The 25,948-nt window shown below is 39.1% G+C and overlaps 1 protein-coding gene across 1 annotated transcript in view; it reads left to right on the top strand.

Moving 5' to 3' along the window:
• The window catches only part of LAMB4 (laminin subunit beta 4), a 98,863-nt gene extending 73,443 nt beyond the window's left edge, over positions 1-25,420 (top strand). Inside the window, 9 exon segments of the mRNA XM_032482961.1 lie at positions 3,170-3,330; positions 5,965-6,167; positions 6,788-6,949; positions 10,013-10,157; positions 12,036-12,243; positions 14,671-14,809; positions 17,484-17,657; positions 18,948-19,101; positions 24,704-25,420. Coding sequence (XP_032338852.1) covers positions 3,170-3,330; positions 5,965-6,167; positions 6,788-6,949; positions 10,013-10,157; positions 12,036-12,243; positions 14,671-14,809; positions 17,484-17,657; positions 18,948-19,101; positions 24,704-24,843 — 1,486 coding nt within the window. The 3' untranslated portion in view covers positions 24,844-25,420.
• Positions 25,421-25,948: the final 528 nt, after the last annotated feature.

The raw sequence follows: 25,948 nt of genomic DNA, 5'->3' as shown, positions 1-25,948 counted from the left end.
CAAACCCAGCAGAGCTGAAAGACACAAAATTGGAAGTAGGGAGGTTTTCAATACAGAATTTTTTTTCCTAACCATGCACTCAGGGAATTCTGCTAAATGTTCCCTGTTCTTAAGTTGTTTAGCAGCCCACATGTTACTGTGAAGTCTTACAATGAGGATGATAATTCTTTCAAAATGCAGTATCATTTTTATTATATATCCCTTTTTTTAAGTTGTTTCAAGTATATATTTTTTGTGTATATAAACTTTTTATTGAAGTATAGTCAGTTTGCAATGTGTCAATTTCTAGTTTACAGCATAATGCTTCAGTCATACATGAATATACATATATTCATTTTCATATTCTTTTTCACCATAAGTTACTACAAGATATTGGATATAGTTCCCTGTGCTCTACAGTATGAACTTGTTGTTTGTTTATTTTATATTATTTAGTATCTGCAAATGTCAAACTCCTAACTTATCCCTTCCCACCCTCTTCTCTCCGTGGTCAGCATAAGTTTGTTTTCTATGCCTGTGAATCTGTTTCTGTTTTGTAAGTTTGTTTGTCTTTTTTTTTTTAGATTCCACATATAAGTGATATCATATGGTATTTTTCTTTCTCTTTCTGGCTTACTTCACTTAGTATGACAATCTCCAGTTCCATCCATATTGCTGCAAATGGCATTATTTTGTTATTTTTTTTTATGGCTGAGTGGTAGTCCATTGTATAAATATACCACAGCTTCTTTATCCAGACACCTATCGATGGACATTTCGTTTGTTTCCATGTCTTGGCTGTTGTAAATAGTGCTGCTGTGAACATTGGGGTTCTTGTATCTTTTTGAATTAAGTTTTCCTCTGGATATATGCCCAGGAGTGGGATTGCTGGATCATCTAGTAAGTCTATTTTTAGTCTTTTGAGGAATCTCCATATTGTTTTCCATAATGGAGAAATTACATTCCCACCAACAGTGTAGGAGGGTTCCCTTTTCTCCACACCCTCTCCAGCATTAATTTTTATTATATATTCTTGAATACTTCTTTTCATTCATCGAACATTTCTAGAGATTATGTTGGTTGCTCTGGGCCAAGAGTCAGGAAACCATAGCCCACGGGCACAAGCCGGCCTACCACATTGCTTGTGAATAAAGTTTTATTGGAACACAGCCATGCCCATTATTTACATTTCCTCTGTGGCTGCTTTCCCACTACAGTGACAGAGTTTAGCAGTTGTGTCAGGGGCACTGTGGCCCTTAAGGCTTAAAATATTTGCTCTCTGGCCCCTTACAGAAACAAGGATGAACTGGGTATCGTTTCCACCCTTCTAGGAGTACCCAGTCTTCTAAGAAACCAAACAGACTAGATTAAAGAATAGTTGAAGCTGCAGAGTTTTATGTTACACAAAACCCAAGCATAAATATAAGGTCACTCATTATCACTAAACAAAGAATTACTCAAGCCTTTTAGCATGGTGTCTGGCACAGAGTAAGTGCTTTGTTTAATTAAAAAATTTTTTTTAATTTAATAGGAGGTAATTAAGTTTATGTATGTATTTACTGGAAGTACTGGGGATTGAATCCAGGACCTTGTGCTTGCTAAGCACACAGTCTACCACTGAGCTCTACCCTCCCCCAGAGTAAGTGCTTTAAGAGTACCAATTATAATAATATTAATTATTATTATTATTGGCCTGAAGAATGGTAGTCTCGACAGTTGGAGCCTGAAGGAAAAGTCTGTAGATTAGCAGAAAATGCTAGGAAGCATTAGTTAATGCTTTGCACTTGAGCCAAGATAACTTAGTCCCATAAATATTTATTGTAACTTCCCTGAACCATACTCTTCAAGATTTGCACCCAATTTCCCCATCATGAGGGATCTACTAATTGTTCACCTGAACCAACTGTGTGTGCTGAACCCAGACAACTGAAGTGGGACCAAGGTAGCATCATCAAAGAGGAAGGTGATGGGGAAAGAACACACCCAGAGGTACACTGACCAGCAAGGACACCTCCTGTCACTTGTGGAAGTGATAAGACCCTGTACAGAAGTAGCACTAAAAAATTCTTGCTGGCAGCCAACTTATCCTAAATGAAGAATTGATTTTTACCCTCAGCTAGGTGAGGGGTTCTGTGTTGAAAGCCTAGGGTAGGTTGGCTCTCTTAGACTGACTTAAATGAACCATGTCTGAATGTGTGTTTTCAAAAACCCAAAGCAAAGGGAGACAGAATATAAATAGTTGAAATTGAAAGATTCAAAAACTTTTGGTCTACTGGACCTTGTATGTTGGTCATATTTTTTCTTTTAATTTATTTTTAATTGAAGTATACTCGGTTTACAATGTGTTAATTTCTGGTGTACAGCATAGTGATTCAGTTATATATATATTCCTTTTCATTTCTTCTTCATATAGGCTATTACAAGGTATTAAATATAGTTCCCTGTGCTATATAGTAGGACCTTGTTGTTTATCTATTTTATATATAGTAGTTGTATCTGCTAATCCCAAACTCCCAATTTATCCCACCATCCCACTTCCCCCTGGTAACCATAAATTTGTTTTCTATGTCTATGAGTCTGTTTCTGTTTTGTAAATAAGTTCATCTGTCTCATTTATTTAGATTCCACATATGAGTGATATCATATGGTATTTTTCTTTCTCTGTCTGGCTTATTTCACTTAGAATGACGACCTCCAGGTCCATCTATGTTGCTGCGAATGGCATTATTTTATTTTATTTTTTATAGCTGAGTAGTGTACCATTGTATAAATATATCACACCATCTTTATCCAGTCATCTGTCAATAGACATTTAGGTTGCTTCCATGTCCTGGCTATTGTAAATAGTGCTGCTGTGAGCATGATCATTTTTTTTTAAATTGAAGTACTGTCAGTTATAATGTGTCAATTTCTGGTGTACAGAACAATGTCTCAGTCATGCATATACATACATATATTCGTACGATCATATTTTAAATGAGCGCTGAAATACTCCAGGAAGCTGAATTAGCAAGAAAGAGATAAGCCATAAACAGAATAATAAATTGTCAAAGGAAAAATTGGAGGGAAAGATCCATTCAAATTATGAGGCTACCTAATAATGAGGGCAGTTTCTTTACATGTGTTTTTTCCACCAATCTGTCAAATGTGATACAAGCTTGGTTACATTTACTCTCCTTTTCCCCTATAGGGAACAAATCATGGAGCTAAGTGAGCAGCTGAATACAGTATGTGAATTTCAAGATCTGAAAGAAACAATAGTAAGGATGGGGAATGAAGCTAACCTTTTACTTGAAGATCTTCAGGAAGAAATTGATTTGCACTCCAGTGCCTGTAATGCAAGCATCATGGGTAAGAGAGAAAATGTACCTTAACTGTCTGTTTCTGGACAGAAGGTGATGAAATCTGTAGTGCATTCCATTAGTGAGTCATCCTGCACTTACTGCCACAGCATCTGAGCAATTTGGAATGTGAAAACACACCCGTGAAAGGTATTATTTGTGCGTGAATATTTCAACTTTTTAAACATTGCAGAGCCCGGACAGCATTTGCTAATAATGTCCAACACTAAACAAATATGACAACCCAAGTATTCTAATGCCAAACCATGCAAGGGTCTCATGCAGTCAGCTGCTTGGAAATTCTAATATGGCCATAAGGAAATGAGAGAGATGTGTTTCTGTGACTTCCTGAGTATAAGCCGCTCTGTTTCCAGCAACCATATACGCAAAGGAATGTGAGGCAAAAAGAACTTAAACATATCTCATAAGAACTTTGTGGGGATTCAAAGGCATCTAACATACTAAAAACCCGTAGTTCATATTGCATAGTTCTTAAAAATGAGCAGAATCCATGCCAAAGCCAAGATCACCTGGGAGGAGAAATGGAACTCTAACGTGGAACTTAGATGAGTTCATTTCCTCATCTCCCATGAGACCCCTGTTACATTTGGAAATGGGCAGCTTGTTACTACCTGGAGAGGCAGCACGGAACTCATTCACACCTAACTCATCTAATTGAAAGGGAAAATACACGTGAATTGCGTCTCAAGGCAAAAACATTGCTCTTCCTTATCCTGGACGCCTGCTCCTGTTTTCCATCTAATCTTGACCTAAAAGAGAAAAAAAAGATGGCAATTATGAAATGGCTGAAATGTATTGCAATCACTATTAATGATGTGCAATAAATGCTGTGTAAAGAGGAGGGAATTGGCTCTGATCCTAACCTGGAAGAAGGTGCCAATTGAAAGAACTGAAAATCCATCAGCAGTCACCCGAGCCAGGCAGAAGAAAGCAGAATGGCCCCATGCTAATCCTCTCAAACTTGGCAGTCCAACAGCAATGACTGAACTTTTTCTAGATGCCTGACACCGTGCTGCAGAGACGTGGAGTAAATACAGCAAGTCCTCGCCCTGAAGTCACTCCAGTCTTCCAGAGGGGAAGACAAGCGTATAAACAACTTTAAACAACAAAAAGACTTCATCGGGGCATCTTCTGGCTATTCTGGGGACAGAGGAGAGAGAACAGAATTCTTAGATAAAGCTTCAGGAATTAGGTGACAGTTGAATTGGGCTTCACGGAATGCAGATAAATTTGCCAAACAAATAAAGGCAGAAAAATCATTCCAAGCAATAGGAACATGGGTTTTGTCTTGTTCTGTTTTGTTTTGTTTCAGGATAAATGAAAACTACGATATATTAAGAATATGTTAGTGTAAGAACCAGGAATGTTTAAAGGAAAAGATGTGGTTGTCATGCCTGGATTATGGTTATGTAGGGAGTGAAGACCAGGACCCTGGACCTTTGATTCCTAAAATAGTTCAAAGCCCTAATAGACTATCATTTACATTAAAACTTCCCATATTACTTTCTTGAATTTGTGTTTTCATAAAAATATGGAAAACACAGAAAAGTACTTAAGAACACGGGCTCTAGGATCGAACTTCCTGGCTTCATCTCTTACTAGCACGGAGAACTTAGTATCATCAGAGCCTTGTTTTCTCACTGGTAAAACGAGGGTGATCGTGTGAGTGCGCATCTCACAGTGTTTTGTGAAGATTAAGGGTGAAAGTTGGAAGTACAGGCACAGAGAAAGCATTCAGCTTGTGAGCTGGTGTCATCAGCTTCAGTATCAGAGGTCAGCAAACTAGTCCGCCAGCACATCCTACCCAAAGCCTGTTTCTGTAAATAAAGTTACACCGGGGACAACCTCATCTCTTTACTTAACGTTTTGCCTGCGGCCGCTGTCACTCCACAATGGCAGAGTTGAGAAGCTGTGACAACAATGCTATGACCAGCAGCCCTAAAACATTCACTCTCTGGCCCTTTGCAGAACAAGTTTGTCGCCTCCTGCTCTGTATAGTTAGGTAGACTTAGTTGGTTCATCGCATTCGGGTTCATAAAGATGGTCAAAATTAATACCTCACATTTGTGGAACACTTCACAGAGCATTTTTGTATGATCTCATGTAATCTTCACAAACTATTACCAGTTTACAGATAAGGAAACACAACCTAAGAGACTAATGGATTTGCTCAAGGATGTACCCAGACGGTAAAGGGAAAGGACAGCATTCAAACACATGTCTGCTGGGGGGAGGGTACAGCTCAGTGGCAGAGCGCATGCCTAGCATGCACGTGGTCCTGGGTTCAATCCCCAGTGTCGCCACGAAAAATAATAAATAAATGGATACAATTAGTTACCTCCCCCCACAAAAAATTAGAAATTAAAAAAATTTTTTTTGATTAAGAAGAACACAGATCTGCAGACTTAAATCTCAGGGCTCTGTAGCTGTTGTATCTATGTCTGCGACACGACATTGAATCTTTCCCCATCAAGTGCAGATTCAAAGACAACATGTAATTTTTGTATTGATGATGGAGACCAAGCCAGTACAGTCAAATTGTGGAATGATGATCCTGATAACCCGTGTATAATTTCGTTTGCTTTCACAAAATTCCACCTTCCCTCAGTTTGTGCTGATGTAGATGCCTCAGAGAACATCAGGAAGTATCAGAGATCTTTATCTGCTGCAAAGAAAACTGACGATACTGCTTCCATCATTAATAAGCCTGAAAAAAACAGGAATGACTTAAGTACCATTTTAGCTGCACTAACCTCAAAAGAAAACTTGTCATTGAAAATATCAAAGTAGATCAAGACACCGGATATTCAAAAATTGAATGGAAAGGTAAATATTCGTGAGAGTATAGTAAAAACTACTTGACGTACAGACCTATTGTATTCTCTTGTTATTTCCCCGTCTTAAATTTTATTTCTTTTTATTTATATGTTATAAATGTATTATACATATAAATCCTCTGTTATATAACATAAAATAATATAAATGTATTTATTTAGATTTTATTTTTTATTTCTTAAGTCAAAGTTTGTGAAAAATCAAAGAGTAAAGATTGTGGCTTGATTTTAGTACTTTATATTATTTACTGTTTTTAAAATGGTACAGATTATGGACATTTATTGACATTTATTCCTCCTGCCTTATTATAAGTGGAAGGTAATTTTTATTTTAAAAGAAAAAAATGAAGTTAACATGGAAATGCTAGTCATTTGACCATTTTCCCCAAAACCTGTGAGTGTAAAAATGACATTGGCACAATTGCTGATACAAATAAGTTAGATGTTTATTCAGTTACCTGGGAAACATGGAATGGACCACATCCGTGTACTAAGCGTGAACAACTGTAAGAAAGATCTGTGAATAGAGCAGTGCCTTGCCTCAGTGAGCCTGGACGGCATTAGAAAAAGCTCTGCCAAGTTCGTTTTTACATAAATCCCTTCTCCCTCCAGGTGTGCGGGGGACGTGGGGTCTCGCCCTGTGTGCTCTTGCCCTGTGGAGGCCCCAGCTGTCGCGGCTCCCTGACTCTCTCCAGCAATGCCCTCCAGAAAGCTCAGGAAGCAGGGTCCCTGACTCGCAATTTGAACAACCAGGTTCAAGGATTGAAGAATCAGGTAAATAATGCCATCTCATGCTTTATTTGTAAAGCTGTAGCAATTTTTTTAAAAGCAAGCTATTTGAAATTTTTTAACTTCCATTTAGCTTCTAAGTGAAAGGATTCTAGATGTTCTGTGTTCTTATGCCTGGAAACAGAATAAAAATACAGATGTGGATATAAATGTAGATTTTGAAGTAGACGTGAATATTGGCCTATTTTTTACATATACATTATATATAGTGTAAAGTGTGTGTATAATAAGTGTGTATACAATATACACATATACATATATTGTGTGTCTATCTGGAGAGAGAGAGAAGAGAAAAACCTCATAGTATGTTTATAAGACATACATACACTAGTGTGCATGTTTCCTTTATAGCCAACACTGTATAGAAACGGAAGACTTCTAGCCTTGAAGTTTTGAAAACTGTGGAGCTCTGAAAGCAAGGAATAAATTTTTATAAATTCAAGGGTATATTTGAAATTCTACTAAATAGACAAATTTTAATGTTAGAAAGTATTTTCATGGGAATATATTCTTAATGCCTTGAACTCTTTCCTATGTTGATAAACCTGATAAAGTTGTTTTACTATTTAAGCACCTGATAGCAGAATCTCTAATACTTTAAGGTGGTTTCACTTTTCTAGGCATAATAATAAATGAGTATAATTTTTAATTACCTAGTTTTCTTTAGGTTTTTTTGTGAATGCTTTATATTAATCTTGAAAGGATGAACACAGTTTTAGGTGTTGTGTGAATACATCGTATTCATTATTGAAAACAAGATGATGATTTGCTTCATAGTTTTTTTTTTTTTCTTTTTCTGGCAATATACGTAGAGCCTTTGATGAAGAAGAAAAAGTTCTTAAAGAGCTGAATTTTTCACCAATAAAAGGTAGATATTCTATCAATCAGCATTGTTGTTTGCAAGCAACAGAAACCAACTCCTGAACAAAAGAGAAATGTATGCGAAGACATCTGGGTCTCAGAACTGAGAGGAGGGTAGAGAGTCAGCCTTGGGAAAGGGGTGAGGACCACAGACAGCTAAGACACACAGCCCCGCGCATGCTCACAAGCACGTTCAGAGCAACAGTTCGCTCCGTGCGCCTGAGCTCCAACTGGTCCCACGTCCTAGCCCCACAGGCTCCACAATCCAAGTCTGGAGCAACCTTCTGATTATAATCAACTTGGAGAACGTCCCTACACATCCTGAATGTTGCAAATTTAATTTACGTAGTCAAATTCTGTATTGCTACCTCGTTTTTTGCTGATATGTATTTCTTTAACAGATGTTTATTGCGTACCTGTTGCAATCCCAGGCATTTATCTAGATCCTGGGAATACAGCCATGAACAAACGCAGATCCTGGTCTTGCATCCCTGTGGTGAAAAAAATCCTTAATCATTTAGTGTAATTTTAAGCTACTATATTGTCCCTTCTCAAAAAAGAAAAAAAAGAAATCTCACATCATTTAAATAAGCCCTGTGTTAAGCTATTGCTTTGAAAAGATAACCCCGAAGTACATATTACCCGAATCTGGCTCAATCAGCACATAAATGGAGAACTGGGAAAGGATGGGGGTTGTCTTGTTGATAAAATGGTGTGCTGTTTTCCTCTAGATTAGAAGGGGGAAGCATGCCAGAAGAGATTGCAAGAGAATTCTCAGGAGTCATGACAGAGGATGGATTGCAGAGAGATGTTTTAAGAGTGAAGTAATCGAGCAATCTTTCTTTCTTTCTGAATATGGCATCAACTGATCTCCACTGAGATTTCATCTGTATAATTGGTCCTGAGTATTTATTTCTGGAATTCTCATCTTACTTTCATGCATTCTCACATACTACTTGTCCATTTTATTTTTTAATTGAAATATAAGTGACACATAACACTATGCTAGTTTTAGGCATACAACATCATGACATAGTGTTAGTTTTAGGCATAAAGCATAATGACACTGCTACATGTATAATGTTGCAAAATGATTAGCACAAGAAATTAATATCCGTCACCACACGTAGTTACATTTTGTTTCTTGGGATGAGAACTTTTAAGCTCTGTTTTCCCAATTGCTATCCATTTTCAACTTGAAAAAGTTTTAGAGAATTATGGAACAACAGAAAAAGTAAGATACATATTTTTAATCATGCAAGTGTTCCTTTTTTGTTTCATCATTTGCCAATGACTACAATTAAATCCTTTCCCACAAAATCTGTATGACTCAAATTAAGCAGCCTCCCTTTGTGGGGAAATAAATGGAGATTTTTTCCCCCCTAATTATGTTTGATCCTAATTAGCCCTACTTCTGTCACAACTAATTTATTAATTACAGCTTAACTTGTGGATGATACTGTCCTTTTGCTCTCGGTCTTTTCTCTTTCTTTAATTTGTTGGAATCCCAAGGAAAAGTCCATGACCTTTCTCAAATCATACAAGGAAGAATTTGCACTTCTAGGTTGTAAGCATTTTAGTTCTGTCATTTCTCCACCAGGTGTACAGTGTTTGGAATTCATCTTTGTAGCCTGCTCTGAGTTCAAACTCATTTATTAAAAGGAGAAATGTTTTCTTTGTAGCTTTCAAAGAAAGTATATTATTTGAATTTGAGGAATGTTTAAAAGAGTAACTATTTTAACTTATATTAAATTTATTAATATTTTAACTTATATTAAGGAAAATGTTCTCAGCTTACTAACTGCACTGATGACTGTAAGTAGTCCCTAACTAATTTCTGTGAAATCTGTTGCTGTTATAGAATGCAAACGTCTCATTAAACCAGAATTTGTATTTTAGATTTGTATCAGGAAAAGTCATTAGTACTCCATCAATAATTGTTTTCAAGTAACAACTTTGATCACTAATAATGTTTTAAGAGATAAATTCACATTATTAAGGAAACAGGATAATGAAAACAAATAATATCACCTTTTAAAGGAGTCCTTTAAAACGAATCTGTTGTTTCATTACCTAGACTTCTGTTTCTTTTTTAATGAATTCTATTTTGGTCCAGCTAAGTAAGGAAACATCACAGAATGTGCCTAATTATTGTATGTTTGCCTTGTACTTTTTTTCTTATTCCAGATTAAGAACATAAGTAAACCGGCAGACGTCTCCAAAACCAATGCCTTACAGCTAAGTGAGAAGCTGAGGAATAAGGAAAACCAAAGTGACTCTGAAGAAGAAAAAATGAATCTTTTAATCAAAAACCTGAAAACATTTTTGTTAGGTAACGTTTTAAAAATACTAGGGCTAATTTTTATTTCTTCTTCTCTCCCCCCACCACCACCCCTTTTCCTCCCCTTCTTTTCCCTCCGTCCCCTCCTCCTCCTCCTTTTAATATATACTCAAAGATCACAACCAATTTCAAATTACATTCTTTGGAAATGACATGCCTAAATCAAAACCAGGATGTACTCCTTGGTTTTAAATTTCTTAATGAAAACAATCCCAAAATATTAACTCAGTGCCAAAAAAATATGGTCCTTTGTATAAGATTCGTTTAGTAATAAATCCTAGAATTGAGTTATAATTCCAAACAAATGAGCTTGGTGTTTAAAGTTATTTTATTTCTTTAAAATAAAAGAAAAGTCCAGCATGAAGACTCTGCCAGATTCTACAATTTTCTCTGCTGACAGAGTGTGTGAGATCAGCTATGCCAAATGTTGGTTAGTATGTCGACTACTGTAGTGAGCTGGCATCTAAAATACTGGTTATTAACTTCTATTGACTATTTTCCAAGACTCATGTTGGCTTTCTGTGACTGACCAAAAGGAACTATTTGGTTCGTTACTATTATGAATTATTCTTATACTTATGAACATATTATCCCTTATTTTGTGTAATTTGGGGAGAGGTTTGTTTTAAACTCCAGAAAATTATTAAAGATAAATATCAAATAGTACAGCTGGAAATGGTCCTGAAACCTCACTTTCTGCAAATAACGTTACTCCTTGCTTAACCCCACGTCTCCACAGGTTTAATCTCTGTGATCCTCTGAGGCCCAGTTCAAATGCCTTTTTTTTTTTTTTTTTAATGGAGGCACTGGGGATTGAACCCAGGACCTCATGCACGCTCAGCATGTGCTTTACCACTGAGCTAGACCCACTCCCTTAAATGCCTATAGATGTTCTTCCTGGAGTATTTTCTCCTCCTTCTGGACACCATATCCCTTTGTCTTGTATGTATCACTTCTGTTCTTCAGGGGTCAGTCAGTCATCACCTAGAATGACTATGAGTCCCCACTTGCTAGTAAACCCTTTGAGGATCATCAGATGTGTATCCAGTTCACTCTGACTTCCCCCACGGGACTCAGCGTGTGTCCCTCCATAAGGAGCCAGAGAGAGACAAAGCGCTATTACCCCCCAAAAGTCTATCTTCCGCTCCAGTTCTCAAAGGGGACCAATTGTATTTTTCTGAAAAGCTGGGCATAGTTGTATTTACAAGTTTCTTTTTTTATGTTAATTTCCTAATTTAAAAAAAAATTTTTTTTAATTTTATTGAAGTACACCAGAAATTGACACATTGTAACTGACTATACAAATTTCTTGATAATATGTTATTCATACTGTACTTTATTCTGTTTTGCTGAATTCCCTTCTCAAAATAGATCTTTGAGAAGTAGCATTAGGAATAGTTACCCAATTATGCAGATGAGCAAAAATTGTGAGCCTTTTTAATGTCATGGAGGATGAGAGTAGACTTTTGTTGAGTCCAGACCCAGCGCTTCCCCATTGTCACATCCGTTGTGTTCAGCTCTTAATGATAGGCATCTAAACATTTTCATTGCTTTTGAACTGTATTTATAATAAGCTGTTTTTGTGAGGACATTTTGTGGAACACACAGTGTTCCAAATCTGTAATTTTTCATTTTTCCAACAAGCATTTGTGTGGGGTGTATTCTGTGTTATATGAGCAACGTTTCTTTCAGAGAGAAGGGAAAATTGAGGATGAAGAAGAATCGAAGGGACATATACGATCTAATCCCTGGATTCTAGGGACACAGAATCAGATGCAAATACATTTGACTTAGAATTTGTTGTGGTGATATTTACAAGATACAGTGATAAGGAGACACAATTACCTAAAACCCACCTTCTTTTTTAAGAGGAAAACGTGCCTCCGGAGGACATAGAAAAGGTTGTAAATCGTGTACTTGACGTCTGCCAACCAGTCATGTCGCAAAATCTAACCCACGAAATTGACAAAATACAGAAATTTTCACAACCTTGCGAGGACTACAGGATGGAGGAGAACAGGCTACGTAAAGCAGCGGATGGAGCCCGAGAAGTTCTGGTGAAGGCAAAAGCAGCCAAGTAAGTAGAGTAGTAACATCCTCCTCCTGCTCTAACAGGCCATCTGCTGAAAGGCCATCTGAAAAATGCTTGCCTAAGGAGCTGTAACTGTAGTTCAAATCAAATTATCCTCCAGTAGTTCGTTGTCCCACTTGAAGGCTACGCTGTCTGTGGCGGTGCCCCCAGGAAGCTGGAACACTAGAACGCAGTGTGCGGAGATGCTTGTTTCCCATTTCCTTTGGACTCTGAGTGCCCTTCCAGGAGTCTGTTACCTCTTTATACCAAAATACACCGATGAATGCTATATGCTAATTATATGCCAGTATCTTTACAGGTGGTGGGAGTGTCTGTGTATTTTTCCCTTCTTGTTTACCTATTTTTGGTTCTTTCTAGATTTACTCCAATAAGCAGTACTTTGAAAATCTAAGTTAAAAAAATATATATCACACTAAAAAGATACAGTGGTGAGGAAGAGAAGAAATGCACACTAGTGCCCCAGGGATATGGTACAGGAGTAGAAAGATACGCACGGTACAGAGTTAACGAAGTCTGGATTCCTTTTGCCTGTGTGGACTTAGCCAAGCATAAAGGAGAAGCCGTCCTGGTTTTTATGAGCATGGGGTGCCGTGAGTCAGGGTCACAGGGTTGGTGGATGATGCTCATTACGTCACCAACACGCACCCCCATTTTTGGACACCCAGAAAGAGTTGGAGACCTGAGCTGCCTTTACTGTCTCATCATCCACTTACACAGATGAAGTGGACCAGACTCAACCCAAAGCCCAGCCATTCCAGTTTGAACACTTAAAACTACGAAAATTAAGTAATTGCAGCACAATCACACCACTATTAAAAACAACGCTGATGAAGGAGTTTTAGTAACGTGCAGAGAGTCTTACAATGTAACATTCATGCTTTTTAAAAAGGAGATAGCAGATTATACATGGAAGAGATGTCAATCACGAAAAGAAAAAAAATCTTTCTGGACAAAAATGCTAGAAAATGCCAATATCTTAAAAGGTAGTAGGATTACTGGTAAACTTTCCCTTCCTGGTTTTCTTTTCTTTTTTTCTTCTTTTTTGGGGGTACTTTCCAAATTTACTATACCGAGTAATGCTTTGAAAAAAATCTAAAGAAAAAAACAATACAGTTAAAAAAAATGAGGGGTGTTATGAAAAGGAAAGGCTTGGGAACCCCCTCCCCACCCCCAGTAACTGTAGAGAAAGGAGTGTAGAAAGAGAAAGCTACACACTGCATGATTCCAACTATAGGACATTCTGGAAAAGGCTAAGGCAGTGAAAAAGATCGGTGGCTGCAGGGGGTGCGAAAGGAGGAATGAATAGACACACACACACAGGAATTTTAAGACAGTGAAAATACTCGATATGATGCTATAATGATAAATACATGTCATTATACATTTGTCCAAACCCACAGAACAGACAACACCAAGAGTGAGCTCTAATGTAAACTGTGGACTCTGGGTGATTAGTATCTGTCAGTGTAGGTTCATCAGTTGTAACAAATGTACCCTCTGGGGCGGCATGTCGATAACTGGGGAGGTTATGCATGTAAAGGGCCAGGGAGTATATGGGAAATCTCTGTACCTTCCTCTCAGTTTTGCTGTGAACCTAAAAACAATAGTCTTTAAAACAAAACAGAACAGAACAAAAAACCAGAGAGATTACCCCTGGGAGGAGAAGATGGGTTGGATTGGGAAGGGGGTGTTTTGCAATTTGGCTGTTTTTGCTCTCACACAAGCATCTCTGATGATGCCTCTGCTAGGGTCTGTCTGATACTTCCCTGGCTTCGTACATTCTTCCCAAGGTGGTTCTGAGCCCACAGATCTAAGTATCCGGTGACCGTTGACTCAGGGTGAGCTCATTTCTGTAAAATAGACTATCACTTGGAATGTTTGTGATTTTAACCTCTGACTGGGCCCCTGGGCGGCTGGAATGTCAGTGAAGCTTAAATAAACCTGAATAAACACAGCCTGAAAACGCAGGACCTCTCGTTCTCTCGTTGCTCTTTGTGGAGCCTCTTGACTCTCCCGCCCCAACTCCAGTAAGGATTCCGACAGCGTTGCTAAAGTTTGAGAAATCAAGAAACTGGAATTGGCTGAGGATCGTTTTCTTATTCACAGCTTGGCAGCTTTATCCCCTAAACGTCTCTGCTTATGACAAGTTAAGAAGAAACAAGACCCATTTCCTTGATTTCCATATCTGGCAAAATCTGTATCTATGTGCGCATATGTATGTTTTTTATTAGCATTTAAATATCCCTGTTTCTAAAAATGAAGATTTCAGCACTTTGCCTTGCTTAAGAGTAATTTAAATTTACTTTATAAGTAATTCCGTGAAGTTTTTGGTTGCGTCAAATGAACTCTGAAGGTGAAATAAATGAATAATTGTAGAGTTATCTAATCTGCTATGTTAATATCTCACTTTAGAAAAGCAGCAAACGTTCTATCAAATCTTGACAAAATGTTGAATAAGTTGCAGCAAGTTCAAATCACTCAAGGACAGGCAGATTCTACCATCGCACAGCTGACTGCCGAGATAAGAACAATAAAAAAGAATGTACTGCAGGTATTCCTCTCTGTTCTTTGAAACTGACCTGAAGTAGATTTTGAGTGTGGAGACAACACAATTTTTACTTATGCCAGTGTTCACCCTTGTCTTACCTGTCTGATGGGCTTGTCATGGTGATAAATAAGATTATGATAGTAGTATGTGTTTAATTAGTGTTCTGTGGAGCTCTCCCAGCACCATTTCATTTCCTTGATGACCATGCCTAGGGGATGAAGCAGGTGCTATCCCCAGCTCAGAAATGAAGGAACTAAGATTCAGGGAGGTTAAGTGACTTGCCTGAGGTCACACAGTTAAGTAATGGTAGATTAGAGGCCAGTGTTTATCCGTCCTGATACCAGGGGAAGTCACAGACTTTTTAAAGCTCACCCATCAAATAAATTAATTGTGGCCAAGTTTTTATAACTAAGTTTGCATGAAAACTCATCAGAGTACCCTAAAACTGAAAGAATATCTTGCCCAAAATAAAGTGTTCTCTCCAGAGTTCGGTAGGAATAAAGCCATGGTTAACCCAGGTGATAGATCCAGAAGAGAAAGACTGGCAGTTGAAGGACAGGAGAGGACCTGGTCTGACGGTCTCTGACATCTCTCCCTCCAAGGCTCCATCCTCAAGTACATGTCATACCCCCTTCCCAGAAAATTATGAGTTTCTCAGTCTCTATTTGTCAGCTGTGTTTTATTTATTTTTTAATTTTTTTAAACTTCTTTGCTTTTTTTTTAGTTGAAGGTACTGGGGATTGAGCCCAGGACCTCGTTCATGCTAAGCATGTCCTCTACCACTGAACTGTACCCTCCCCGCTCAGCTATGTTTTCGATACCTAAATACAGCCATCTTGAAAAGCAGAAAGCAATAGAACAGGAAATAGTACACCAGGAAATAAAAATGTTAGCTATAAAAAGGTTACCTAGAAAGAGAGGAGCAAAAATATAAAGAGGAACTCGAAGTTTTCCCCTTCTAGACATATACTTTAAAACAAGGGTTGGCAAAATACAGCGCATGGGCCCAGTGGCCCCACCGACTGTTTCTGTATCCAAAGCTACAAATTCTGTTGGAATACAGCCACATATTATCCATGGATGCTTCTGCATTACAATGGCACAGGGTTGAACGGCTGCAATAGAGACTTTATGGACCACAAAGTGTGAGATATTTGCAATCTGACCCTTTACAGAAAAGGTTGCAGATTCCTGCTCTTGAAAAACTCCCACATATGCCTGAGGGCACAGGAAGGGGCTTCCATTGCTAAGAGGATGGTGGACCAGTACACCCAGGGAACCTCCTAGTAGGAAAAAAAAAAAACTAGAAATGTTACAGGCTGTTTTGACAATTTTTTATTTGTTTATTTTTTAGTTCTTATTTTTCATTAACATGTCGATTTACAATGTTAGTTTCTGGTGTACAGCAAAGCGATTCACTTATACATATACATAACTTTTTTTTTCAGATTCTTTTCCATTACAAGTCATTACAAGACATAGACTATAGTTCCCTGTGCTGTACAGTAGGTCCTTGTTTATCTATTTTATACAGAGTAGTGTGTATTTGTTAATCCCAAACTCCTAATCTAACAATTTTTTAAACGCCTACCTGAATTAGTAAGAAATGGAGGAAATCTTCAGAGGCCAAAAATGACCGGAAAGCATGATCCAGAGAAGTAATCAAGCATGAACCTGACAGCAGGCAGAGGGTATCTGCCAATCCCAGGTGTATCAGAGCCGCTGGTTTATGGCTGCCTTGCATAGCAAAGAGACAAAGCCATGCAAGAAGGGAGTCAGACCCATGCATACAGCAGGGACCCCAAAAGGCAAACCCTCAGGGAAATGTTACACTATTAGAGAGAGAGAGTGTAAAGACATTGGCCTCTGCGTGGAGGGAGAATGTCTTCACTAAGAATTATTAACCGTAAGCCAGCTCTCAGGTGAGATGGGCTAATTCATCCTACCTGGGTGGCCCCATAAACCAAGCTAAAAATGTCATTTACTGTGGTCCTGGGTTGGCAGGGCCCTCCGATGCCTGACAGAGTCGATGAGGAATCCTTTCCAAAGGACTGCACCTTAAAACCAGGCCTCAAAGGATTCCCCTATAACACATAAAGAAAGAGATTGCCTTACACAGGAGTCATCAGAAACAGTAGACGAGAGAATCAGAATGCAAGAGACTGCAGGTATTACCCCGTTAGTGGATATCCCAAGACAAAATAAGCATGTTAATTATGTTTAAGAAAATTAAAGAAGGTGTGAAAGTTTGACCAAAGAGCAAGAGACAAATAGACAAATGACCAGTCACATTTGACGTCCAGGTAGGACAAGTAGAGTCACTGAAATAAGAAACAAGTATAAGGTGTTCATTCATTATTGTGTATAAGGGCTTCCATTTGTAAAAGGATGGTGTATCAGTACTCCAAGGGGCCCTCCTAGTAGGAAAAAAAAAAAACAAAACTAAAAATGTTAGGCTATCTTAACAATTTTTTATTTTTTAGTTTATTGTTATTTATTTTAATTTAATTTCAATTGTTATTATAACTTTGTTTTAATGGAATAGAAATAGCAAAGGAATGATTTTCTCTCCCTTTACACCCAGCTTATCTTCTGAGCAGTAATTACATCATTTATGTTCTTGTTTACTTGTGACATAAAGAGCCTTTCTCCTCTCTAGTCTTTCATTCAACAACAGGTTGACCAACAGGCTCAGGAGACGAAGAAGGAGCTGGACTTAGCGAAGCAGCAGTCAGCGCTGGAGGGTGGGCTTGGCCGGCTGAGGACCAAGTTGCAAAGGGGCCGGGACGAGGCCACCCGAGTGCGAGCTCAGGCTGAATCAGCCCGGCGCCAGGCTGGGGGCCTGGAGGAGGTCATCCATCCCATCCCCGCCACTGAGAGCAGACAGACGGTGCTCCTTTGAGGGGTGATCCCTTAACCCCAGATGTTTGTGCCGTTTGTCAGCACTTCCCTTAGTGCCTGTCCACGCTCAGGGGTGTATGTCTGTAAGGACTGCACTGGGTAAGGAGGCGCTTCTGTAAGTGGAGGGCTGTCTCCAGAGAGACAGAAGTTTTTCAGCCAAATCATATTAAACTGTTTACTCTCCACCCACTCATCCTTATTACAAGTGGTACCTTAGTCAGATTTTTCCTAAACTTCCAAACTTTCACGATTTATGTCATGGATCTATATTGTAGGTATTAGCCCTTGACTAAGTAAATCACGTAAGAGATAAAGAAAACAAGACGTGAGGGTCACCTCCAAAAAGAGTAGATCAAGTTATAGGAATCAGAGTGAGTTAATTAAACTTTTGTGGAAAATGGCCTGTTAATTTCAACTGCTGAAAGGAACCATCAGCTCATTTTCCTGGCAGGAAATCTTTGGTTGGTTGCATTCATACAGCAGCTTAAGCCCAAGAGATGTTGAAGTGTGTTGACAATTGGTGTATTCTCTTGCTTCTCATTCCTGATGTGCTGGGTAAATTTTCCACCAGCAGGAGCTGAGGGCATTTTCTATGGAACAGAAGTTGAGAAAGGCGCTTCCTGCCTTCCCTCGACCACTTCCACGTTCCATTCCTGGGTCTGAATTCGTCTGTTTACCATTATGTAGGTTGTCAACCCCTCAGGCTGACCCCGGAGATTTCCATTCTAATACTGTGGGAGGCCTTCACACTAACCCCCTACTTCCCATCTGGAACCCTCCCCACCTCATCCTCTCTCACCTTTGTGCCAACCAAATAATGTCCTTGCTGCTTCTGAATCTTCACTGCTCCCTCTGAACTTCACCTTGCACTTGGCAACCATTCAACCCGACTGAGCTAAACCTTTGTCAGGGGCAGCACTGGATCCATCTTGTCCTCTGTACCTCTGACCTTATGTCGTTTGGGACACACCATTCTCTCATAAAGAGTTGCCTTAACATGGAATAATGCTTGATACTTTATAACAGAGAAATTTGACTTTCTCACTGAAGCTGAGATTTTTTTTTCAGCCTGAAAAAAAATAAAACCCCACAAACAATGCACATAAAAACTCTGTTGGAAATATCTTATGGATTCAAGTGCAATGACTTATTCCTTGTACGAGCAGTCTCAGGCAAACATCATGCATATGTATGTGTTTTATTAATATTTTCTGATGATAGGAGTGTTGCTCTGTTACAGGAGTTTGTTGAGCTCCAAAATCGATATGCTATTCTTCAACAAAATATAAGCCTTGCGGGACTGACGAAGGACACATTAGGAAAAGTGAAACGGCTAAAGGATGCAGCAGCAAAACTGGCTGGAGATACAGAGGACACGACAAGAAGAATTATAGGTACTGATTCTTTTTATTTTCCCAGCATTACTGAGGTATCACTGACACAGAATTGTGTGTTTTTCAAGTGTACTTTGGGATGATTTGATGGATGTGTACGTTGTGAAATGACCACCACGATTCAGTTAACACATCCACCCCCTCACACAGTTAGGGGAGTGCCTAAGATCTGCTCACGTATGTGATACAGTGTGATCGATCCCCAGAACCCGTTCATCTTATAATTGGAAGTTTGGACCCTTTGAGCAACGTCTCCCTCATTTCCCTCATCCCCCAACCCCTGGCAGCCCCCATCTACTCATCCTATGAGTTCAACTTAATCTTTTTTTTAGACAGAAGTGAGATCATACAGTATTTGTCTTTTCTGTCTAGCTTGTTTTCACTTTGCATAAAGTCCTCCCTCCAGCTTCATCCATGTGGTTGCAAATGGCAGGGTTTCCTTGTTTCTTACGGCTGAATTGTATTTGTACATATATGTGTATCTCACGTTTTCTTCATGTGTTCATCCATGGACACTCGGGGACACTTCCATGTCTTGGCTACTGTGAATAATTCTGTGAACACAGGAGTGTAGTTACCTCTTCGAGATACAGATTCGGATTTTTTCAGATATATGCCCAGAAGTGGATTCTGGATCATGTGGTGGTTCTAACTGTCCTGTTACCCACTCTCCCGATTTGATAGTGACATCATAATACTCCCCCCTTCCTGGCAGAACATGTCCCAGTTCCAGTTTATCCTTGATACAGTTTAACCAGTTACAAGTCCACTGAGGAGACAGAAGTAGGAACTGGGTTTGTGCAAAGGAGCATGCCTCTTACCTGGTTTTACTTCAAAGCGCATCAATGAGCATCCACTCTGCGTTAATCAGAACACACTGAGTTTGCCTTTGGTCACCTTGAAAGGCCCTTGTCCTAGCCTGGGGCTTCTCAACCAGGGGTGATTTTATCCCCTCCCCTGGGGATAAAAAGGTCTGAAGATGTCCCTGCTTGTCACAGCTAGGGGTTACAACTAACATTCTAGTGGATGGAGGCCAGAAATGTTGCTAAGTGTCCTGTAATGCTCAGGGCATGTCCCGGACAACGAGTAATTATTCTGCCTGAAGAATCAGTGGTACCGAGATTGAGGAGCCCTGTCTGTCCTAACCTGTGCTGCTTCTCTTCTCCTCTCCTACAAATAGCTCTTTTGGAGTCAGTATGATCTAGACACTAGGGCGCTACGTCAGGTAGCATGGCTTGTAGGTAGCAATCCAGAAGGAATCACAGCCCAAACACGGATTTTGATCCAGATGGAAATTTTGATGCCCACACAGTGTAGTAAACATAGAATACATACAATCAGAGTCAATCAGAGTATTTTTCTTCCCACAGCTAAAACTCATGATTTTTCTGGGCAGTCATCATGTCTGTAACTACCTCTAAATCATCAAGAAATATCAGATGATGAGTGGCCTAGTTGTACTTTTAGTTGTATTTATTGTCTCCCCAAACTTTAAAATGAAGCATATTCATCTGGAGTATAAGTAACTCTCAAAATATTAACATAACCCGAACTCCTCACTTATAAGTGCTTCTTTGTTATAAAATGGGTTGTCAGCCTTATGGCCACTTAAATCATCACTATGAAATGAAAAAAATGAAAATGCAACTTTAGTGTAGGCCAAAGTCAGGAAAAATACATACCAAAGTGTTAACATTAGATATCTCTGGGGAGGGGGAGAGTGACGAGAACAGTGCTACTTTTTACATTTATAGAATAGTTCTAAAAGTGTATTTTTTTTTTATTTTCAGTATTTTCATAATAATTTTAAAAAGGAAACACTATGAAAGATTCAGAAAGACAGACAGATGTGTTTACCTTGCACTCCCTGGGCAATACCATGAAGAATCAATTTCTATTACACAGACCTTGGTCCTTACAAAAGCATGGGGAGAATATTTTCTTTTTTGTTTTTTGATAGAATTTTAAAAATTGAAGTATAGTTGATTTACAATGTTTCAGATATACAACAAAGTGATTCAGTTATACATATATATCTATCCCATTTCAGATTATTTTCCATTATAGGCTATTACAAGATATGGAATATAGTTCCCTGTGCTGTACAGTAGGTCCTTGTTGTTTATCTGTTTTATATGTTGTAGTTTATATCTGCTAATCCCAAACTCCTAATTTATCCTTCCCCCTCTTTCCCCTTTGGAAACCATAAGTGTATTTTCTGTGTTGGTGAATCTATTTCTGTTTTGTAAATAAGTTCATTTGTATCATTTTTTGGATTCCACATATAAGTGACATCATATGATATTTGTCTTTCTCTGTCTGACTTACTTGACTTCGTATGACGATCTCTAGGTCCATCCATGTTGTTGGAAGTAGCATTGTTTTTTTTATGGCTGAGTAGTGTTCCATTGTATATATATGCCACGTCTTTATTCATTCATCTGTTGATGGACATTTAGGCTGCTTCCATGTCTTGGCTAATGTATATAGTGCTGCTATGAACATTGGAGTGCGTGTGTCTTCTCAAATTAGAGTTTTCTGCACATATATGCCCAGGAGTGGGATTGCTGGATCATAGGGTAAGCCTATTTTTAGTTTTTTAGGGAACCTCCATACTGTTCTCCATAGTGGCTGCACCAAATTACATTCCCACCAGCAGTGTAGGAGGGTTCCCTTTTCTCCACATCCTCTCCAGCATTTATTATTTGTAGACATTTTAATGATGGCCATTCTGACTGGTGTGAGGTGATGCCTCATTGTAGTTTTGATTTGCATTTCTCTAAAAATTATCAATGTTGAACATTTTTTCATGTGCCTGTTGGCCATCTGGATGTCAGTATTTTTCTGTCTTATATTTAATGTCAGGATCCACATTCTTTCCACTTTTCCCCTATAGGCTAAAACATTCACAGTTCTTGAAATTAGGTTGGAAGAGAAGTTTAAGTCAGGGAATTTCTCAGAGAGATAGAAAGTAATGTATTCAAGGGGGTGGGTATAGCTCAGTGGTAGAGTGCATGCTTAGCAGTGCGTGGGTTTTGGGGTTCAATCCCCAGTACTGCCACTTAAAAAAAATTAAGTAAATAAACCTAACCACCCCACCAATAAGTAAGTAAATAAATAAATAAATTTAAAAACTAACTTTTTAAATTGATGTAACTCTACGTCATGTGATTAAAGGAGCGTGGTCTGAGTTATCCATTCATTGCATAACAAACCACCCCCCAAATTTAATGGCTTAAGACAACAACCGTGTACTATTTGTACATGAGTTGTCTTGGGGGTTCTTCCCCCCGATCTTTCTTAGGGTGTTACTCACGTGGCTGTATTTGGTTGATGGGTCAGCTGGCAGGTCTGCCAGAGGTGGGGCTTGCTGGGATGCTGGGTCCACTGGGGTGCCGGGCCTCTCTCCACAGGGTCTTCCATCCCAGGCCGCTTTACAGTGCGTGGTTGCAGGGCTCCAGGAGGGTGGGCGCGGAAGCCGCACAGGGCTTGAGGTCCTGCAGTGTCCTTTCTCCCTTTTTCTTTCCTTCTTTCCTTCTTTCTTTCAGTGTTTTTCATTTATTTTTTAATTTTGCATGGGGGGAGATCATTAGGTTTTTATTTATTTATTTTAGTGCAGGTACTGGGGATTGAACCCAGGATCTGGTGAATCCTCAGCACACTCTCTACCACTGAGATGTACCCAAACCCCCTCTCCTGCTTTCTGTTGATCAAAACAGCTTGCGATACTGGACCTAGTTTGGTGGGGAGAGGGTAAATAGATTCTATTTCATGATGGGAAGAACTAGGAAAAATTGCACGGGAATTAACAGAATCAACCACGTGTGTGGACGTCCTGGGTGACTAGCAGCAGTGAGAAGCCATTCACATCCGTGGTCTAAAGGGGCAGCAGGAAGCAGGAGTGGGAGCGCTGGGGAAGGACCCTGTGGATGCTGGAGCAGAAGGGAGGAGGCCACTTAGAACTGGACTTGAGAGACGTCAGAACTTCCAGAACCCTGCTGCTCACCAGAGACGAAGCCTGCTCGCTTTTCCCGCCCCCACCCTGCCATCGCTTCTCAGAGCCGTCCAGCAGCCAAGTGTGAACGAAAGCCAGAGCCAGGTGATGTCATCCACGGAGCTGGCTTTGCAGGACACAGAGCAGGATGAAGAATGGATGGGCGGGGGGATGAAAAGCAACCAGCACAATCTTACTTAACTTACTTGGTAGAAACACAAGGCTCTGGTTTTTCTTTCAGTACAAATACCCTTCCAATGCTTAATTCCTTTTTCAATCCAAAATGACCTGCCTTTGAAAGTTTTTAATGACAGAATGCTCCCCACCCTCCATGGTGGCTCCTTAGTCTTTGAACTGCTGTGACTACTAGAAGGTTCTTGATAGTCAGACAAAATCTTCCTCCAGGGAGCGTTCACCTGCTGTTTCCATTCTCTTTCCTCAGGAGGACCCAAAGCACATTTACTCTGCTTTTCTGGCCACAAATACATGAAAATAGCTATAGCACGTGCCCTGAATCTTCTCTCTATGAAACATAGCTGGTTAATTCACTTTTTGTTCACAAGACGATTTCAAAGTTCTTCACCAATCTGGTTTCTTCCTCTAAACACATGCTACGTGCTAGTTTGACACTTACCCCAAACCAACTGGGTATCCAAGTGTAAACTGACTACGTGAAGTGGAGCATTAGCCTGCCTTCTTGTAGAAGTTCTACTTCAACCTAAGGCCAGTTTCCTTTCTGACTATGAACTGTATCTCTCTGTACCTCTTCCATCCACTACTCTGTGGGCTCCTTGTTAGGGTTTACTGTAATTCCCAGTATTTGTTGAAGAATGGGTAAGTAAATGGATGGACGGACAGATGGATGCATGGATGGATGGATTCATGGGTAGATAAGAGTGAAAGGCATCAGGGACTCCAATATCAGCAGAGAAGAGGGGAGGATATAGCTCAAGGCGTAGAGTGCATGCTTAGCATGCATGAGATCCTAGGTTCAATCCCCAGTACCTCCATCAAATAAATTAAACCTAATTACCGGCCCCACAAAAAGAAAGAAATCAGGCAGAGAAAGATAAGAACTGTACTGTATGATATCACTTATACGTGGAATCTAAAAAATACAACAAACTAGTGAATATGACCAAAAAAAGAAGAAAGTCAGCAGAGAAGAATGAAGAAATGAAAATGTCTTTTAAAAAGTGTCTTCAGTCCTTTCTACTGAAAGATTGGGAAACCCTGAAGTGATAGACACATGTTCAAAGAAAATGAAGTTAAAAGAGCAAGAAGAAACCTTGGGAAATACAGTGCGTTACCAAGTCCACTCAAGGCTTATCCTGTCTTTCCATCTCTAATGAATGCTAACCAGCCTTAGACTCACATTGATAAATGGCTTCAGATAGAAAATACTTTTCTGACACAAATATCAATTCGCTGATTTGTGTGCAAATCTTGAGAAGTCTGGTGGAAATAAATGCTTTATCCATTGGATCAAAACACAAAACTAAACATGTCCTTAAGGGACCCATAAATCCCGGTGTTTGGTGTAACGTGGATGTCCGGGAGGAATGGGTCAATTGAAAGTATATCATTTACTTCGTTTTCTTCTTTCAGATTTAGAAAAGAAGGTCCAAAATTTGAATCTAAGTAGACAAGAAAAAGCTGTTCAGTTGAAATAGTTGGAAGATCAAGTCATTGCCATTAAAAATGAAATCGTTGAGCAAGAAAACAAATATGCGACCTGCTATAGTTAGGCAGAGTTCAAGTGAAAAATCACCTGTGCTTTCTTTGCTGGCTTCTGATGAGCAAACTGTGCTGTGCTGTGCTGGAGCTGTGCTGAAGCTGGGAAACACAAACGGTCAGCCTCTTCTGCGTCTCTTCCCCCAACCCCTTCCTTGCCGGATGTGGCTGCACAGTGAAACTTGGCCAAGAAAAAGCCACTTTATCTGTGGAAGAGAAAGGGAAATGTAAAGAGATTGTCTCTGGTTTCAGAAACCTTTGCTCTCGCCTTCCTTTCCTTTTCTAACTGCATGACAAGTGCAAATCTATAAAGAAGTATTCTACTCACTAATACTCATGTCAGTCAAATGGACCTAGCATTAAATAAATTGCCAGAAGCTGGGGAGTGGGGACTGGGGCGATATTAATTGATGGGCATTAAGTTTCATTTAAGCAAGATGAGGAAGTTCCGAGTTCTGTACATTATACATATAGTCCACAATTGTGTGTTGCACACTTTAAAAAGCATTGAGTGTAAATTTCATGTTAAATGTTCTTTACACAATAAAATAAATTTAAATATCTCTAATACTAGAGTGGAATAAATATGGATGGTCTCAATCTAGATTGTCCTATATTTTATTTTTATTTGGATTTACTTTATCTGTAAAGCTATTATTCTGTTCTGAATAAAATGCATACAATTCAAAATGTAACATGTTTTAACACCCGCTTTCCCTCATATTAGTTCTCTAAACCAAAGGATTCTGTTTTCCACAAATGGCACTGGCACAATATTTAAGAAGATAAATATTGAGCTACTTTCCCTAATTTGCCTGCAAGCATTTTTGCTGTAAAATCTGCTACTTGTTTTTAAAAGACCAGAAATCATGTAGTTATTGTTTTAGTATAAAAGATCAGATTGTTTCATTTCAAAACGGATCTATGATTTCATATTAACTTCTTTTTTGGCATGAATGTTATGTAATTAGAACACATTGCCACTGTTTGTGAAAGTGCTCCTCCAGAGGGATTATTTCAAGGGAATTTGGCCCCACATTTTTGAACAAGAAATAAGACACATCAATGCTGATGTATGAAAGAGGAAAAGCAGCTGGAGCCATTTCCATCAAGGACTGA

This window comes from Camelus ferus, chromosome 7, assembly GCF_009834535.1.
Source record: "Camelus ferus isolate YT-003-E chromosome 7, BCGSAC_Cfer_1.0, whole genome shotgun sequence".
NCBI lineage: Eukaryota > Metazoa > Chordata > Mammalia > Artiodactyla > Camelidae > Camelus > Camelus ferus.
Note: the sequence above shows the minus strand (reverse complement) of the source record. Positions and strands in the feature narration are given on the sequence as shown.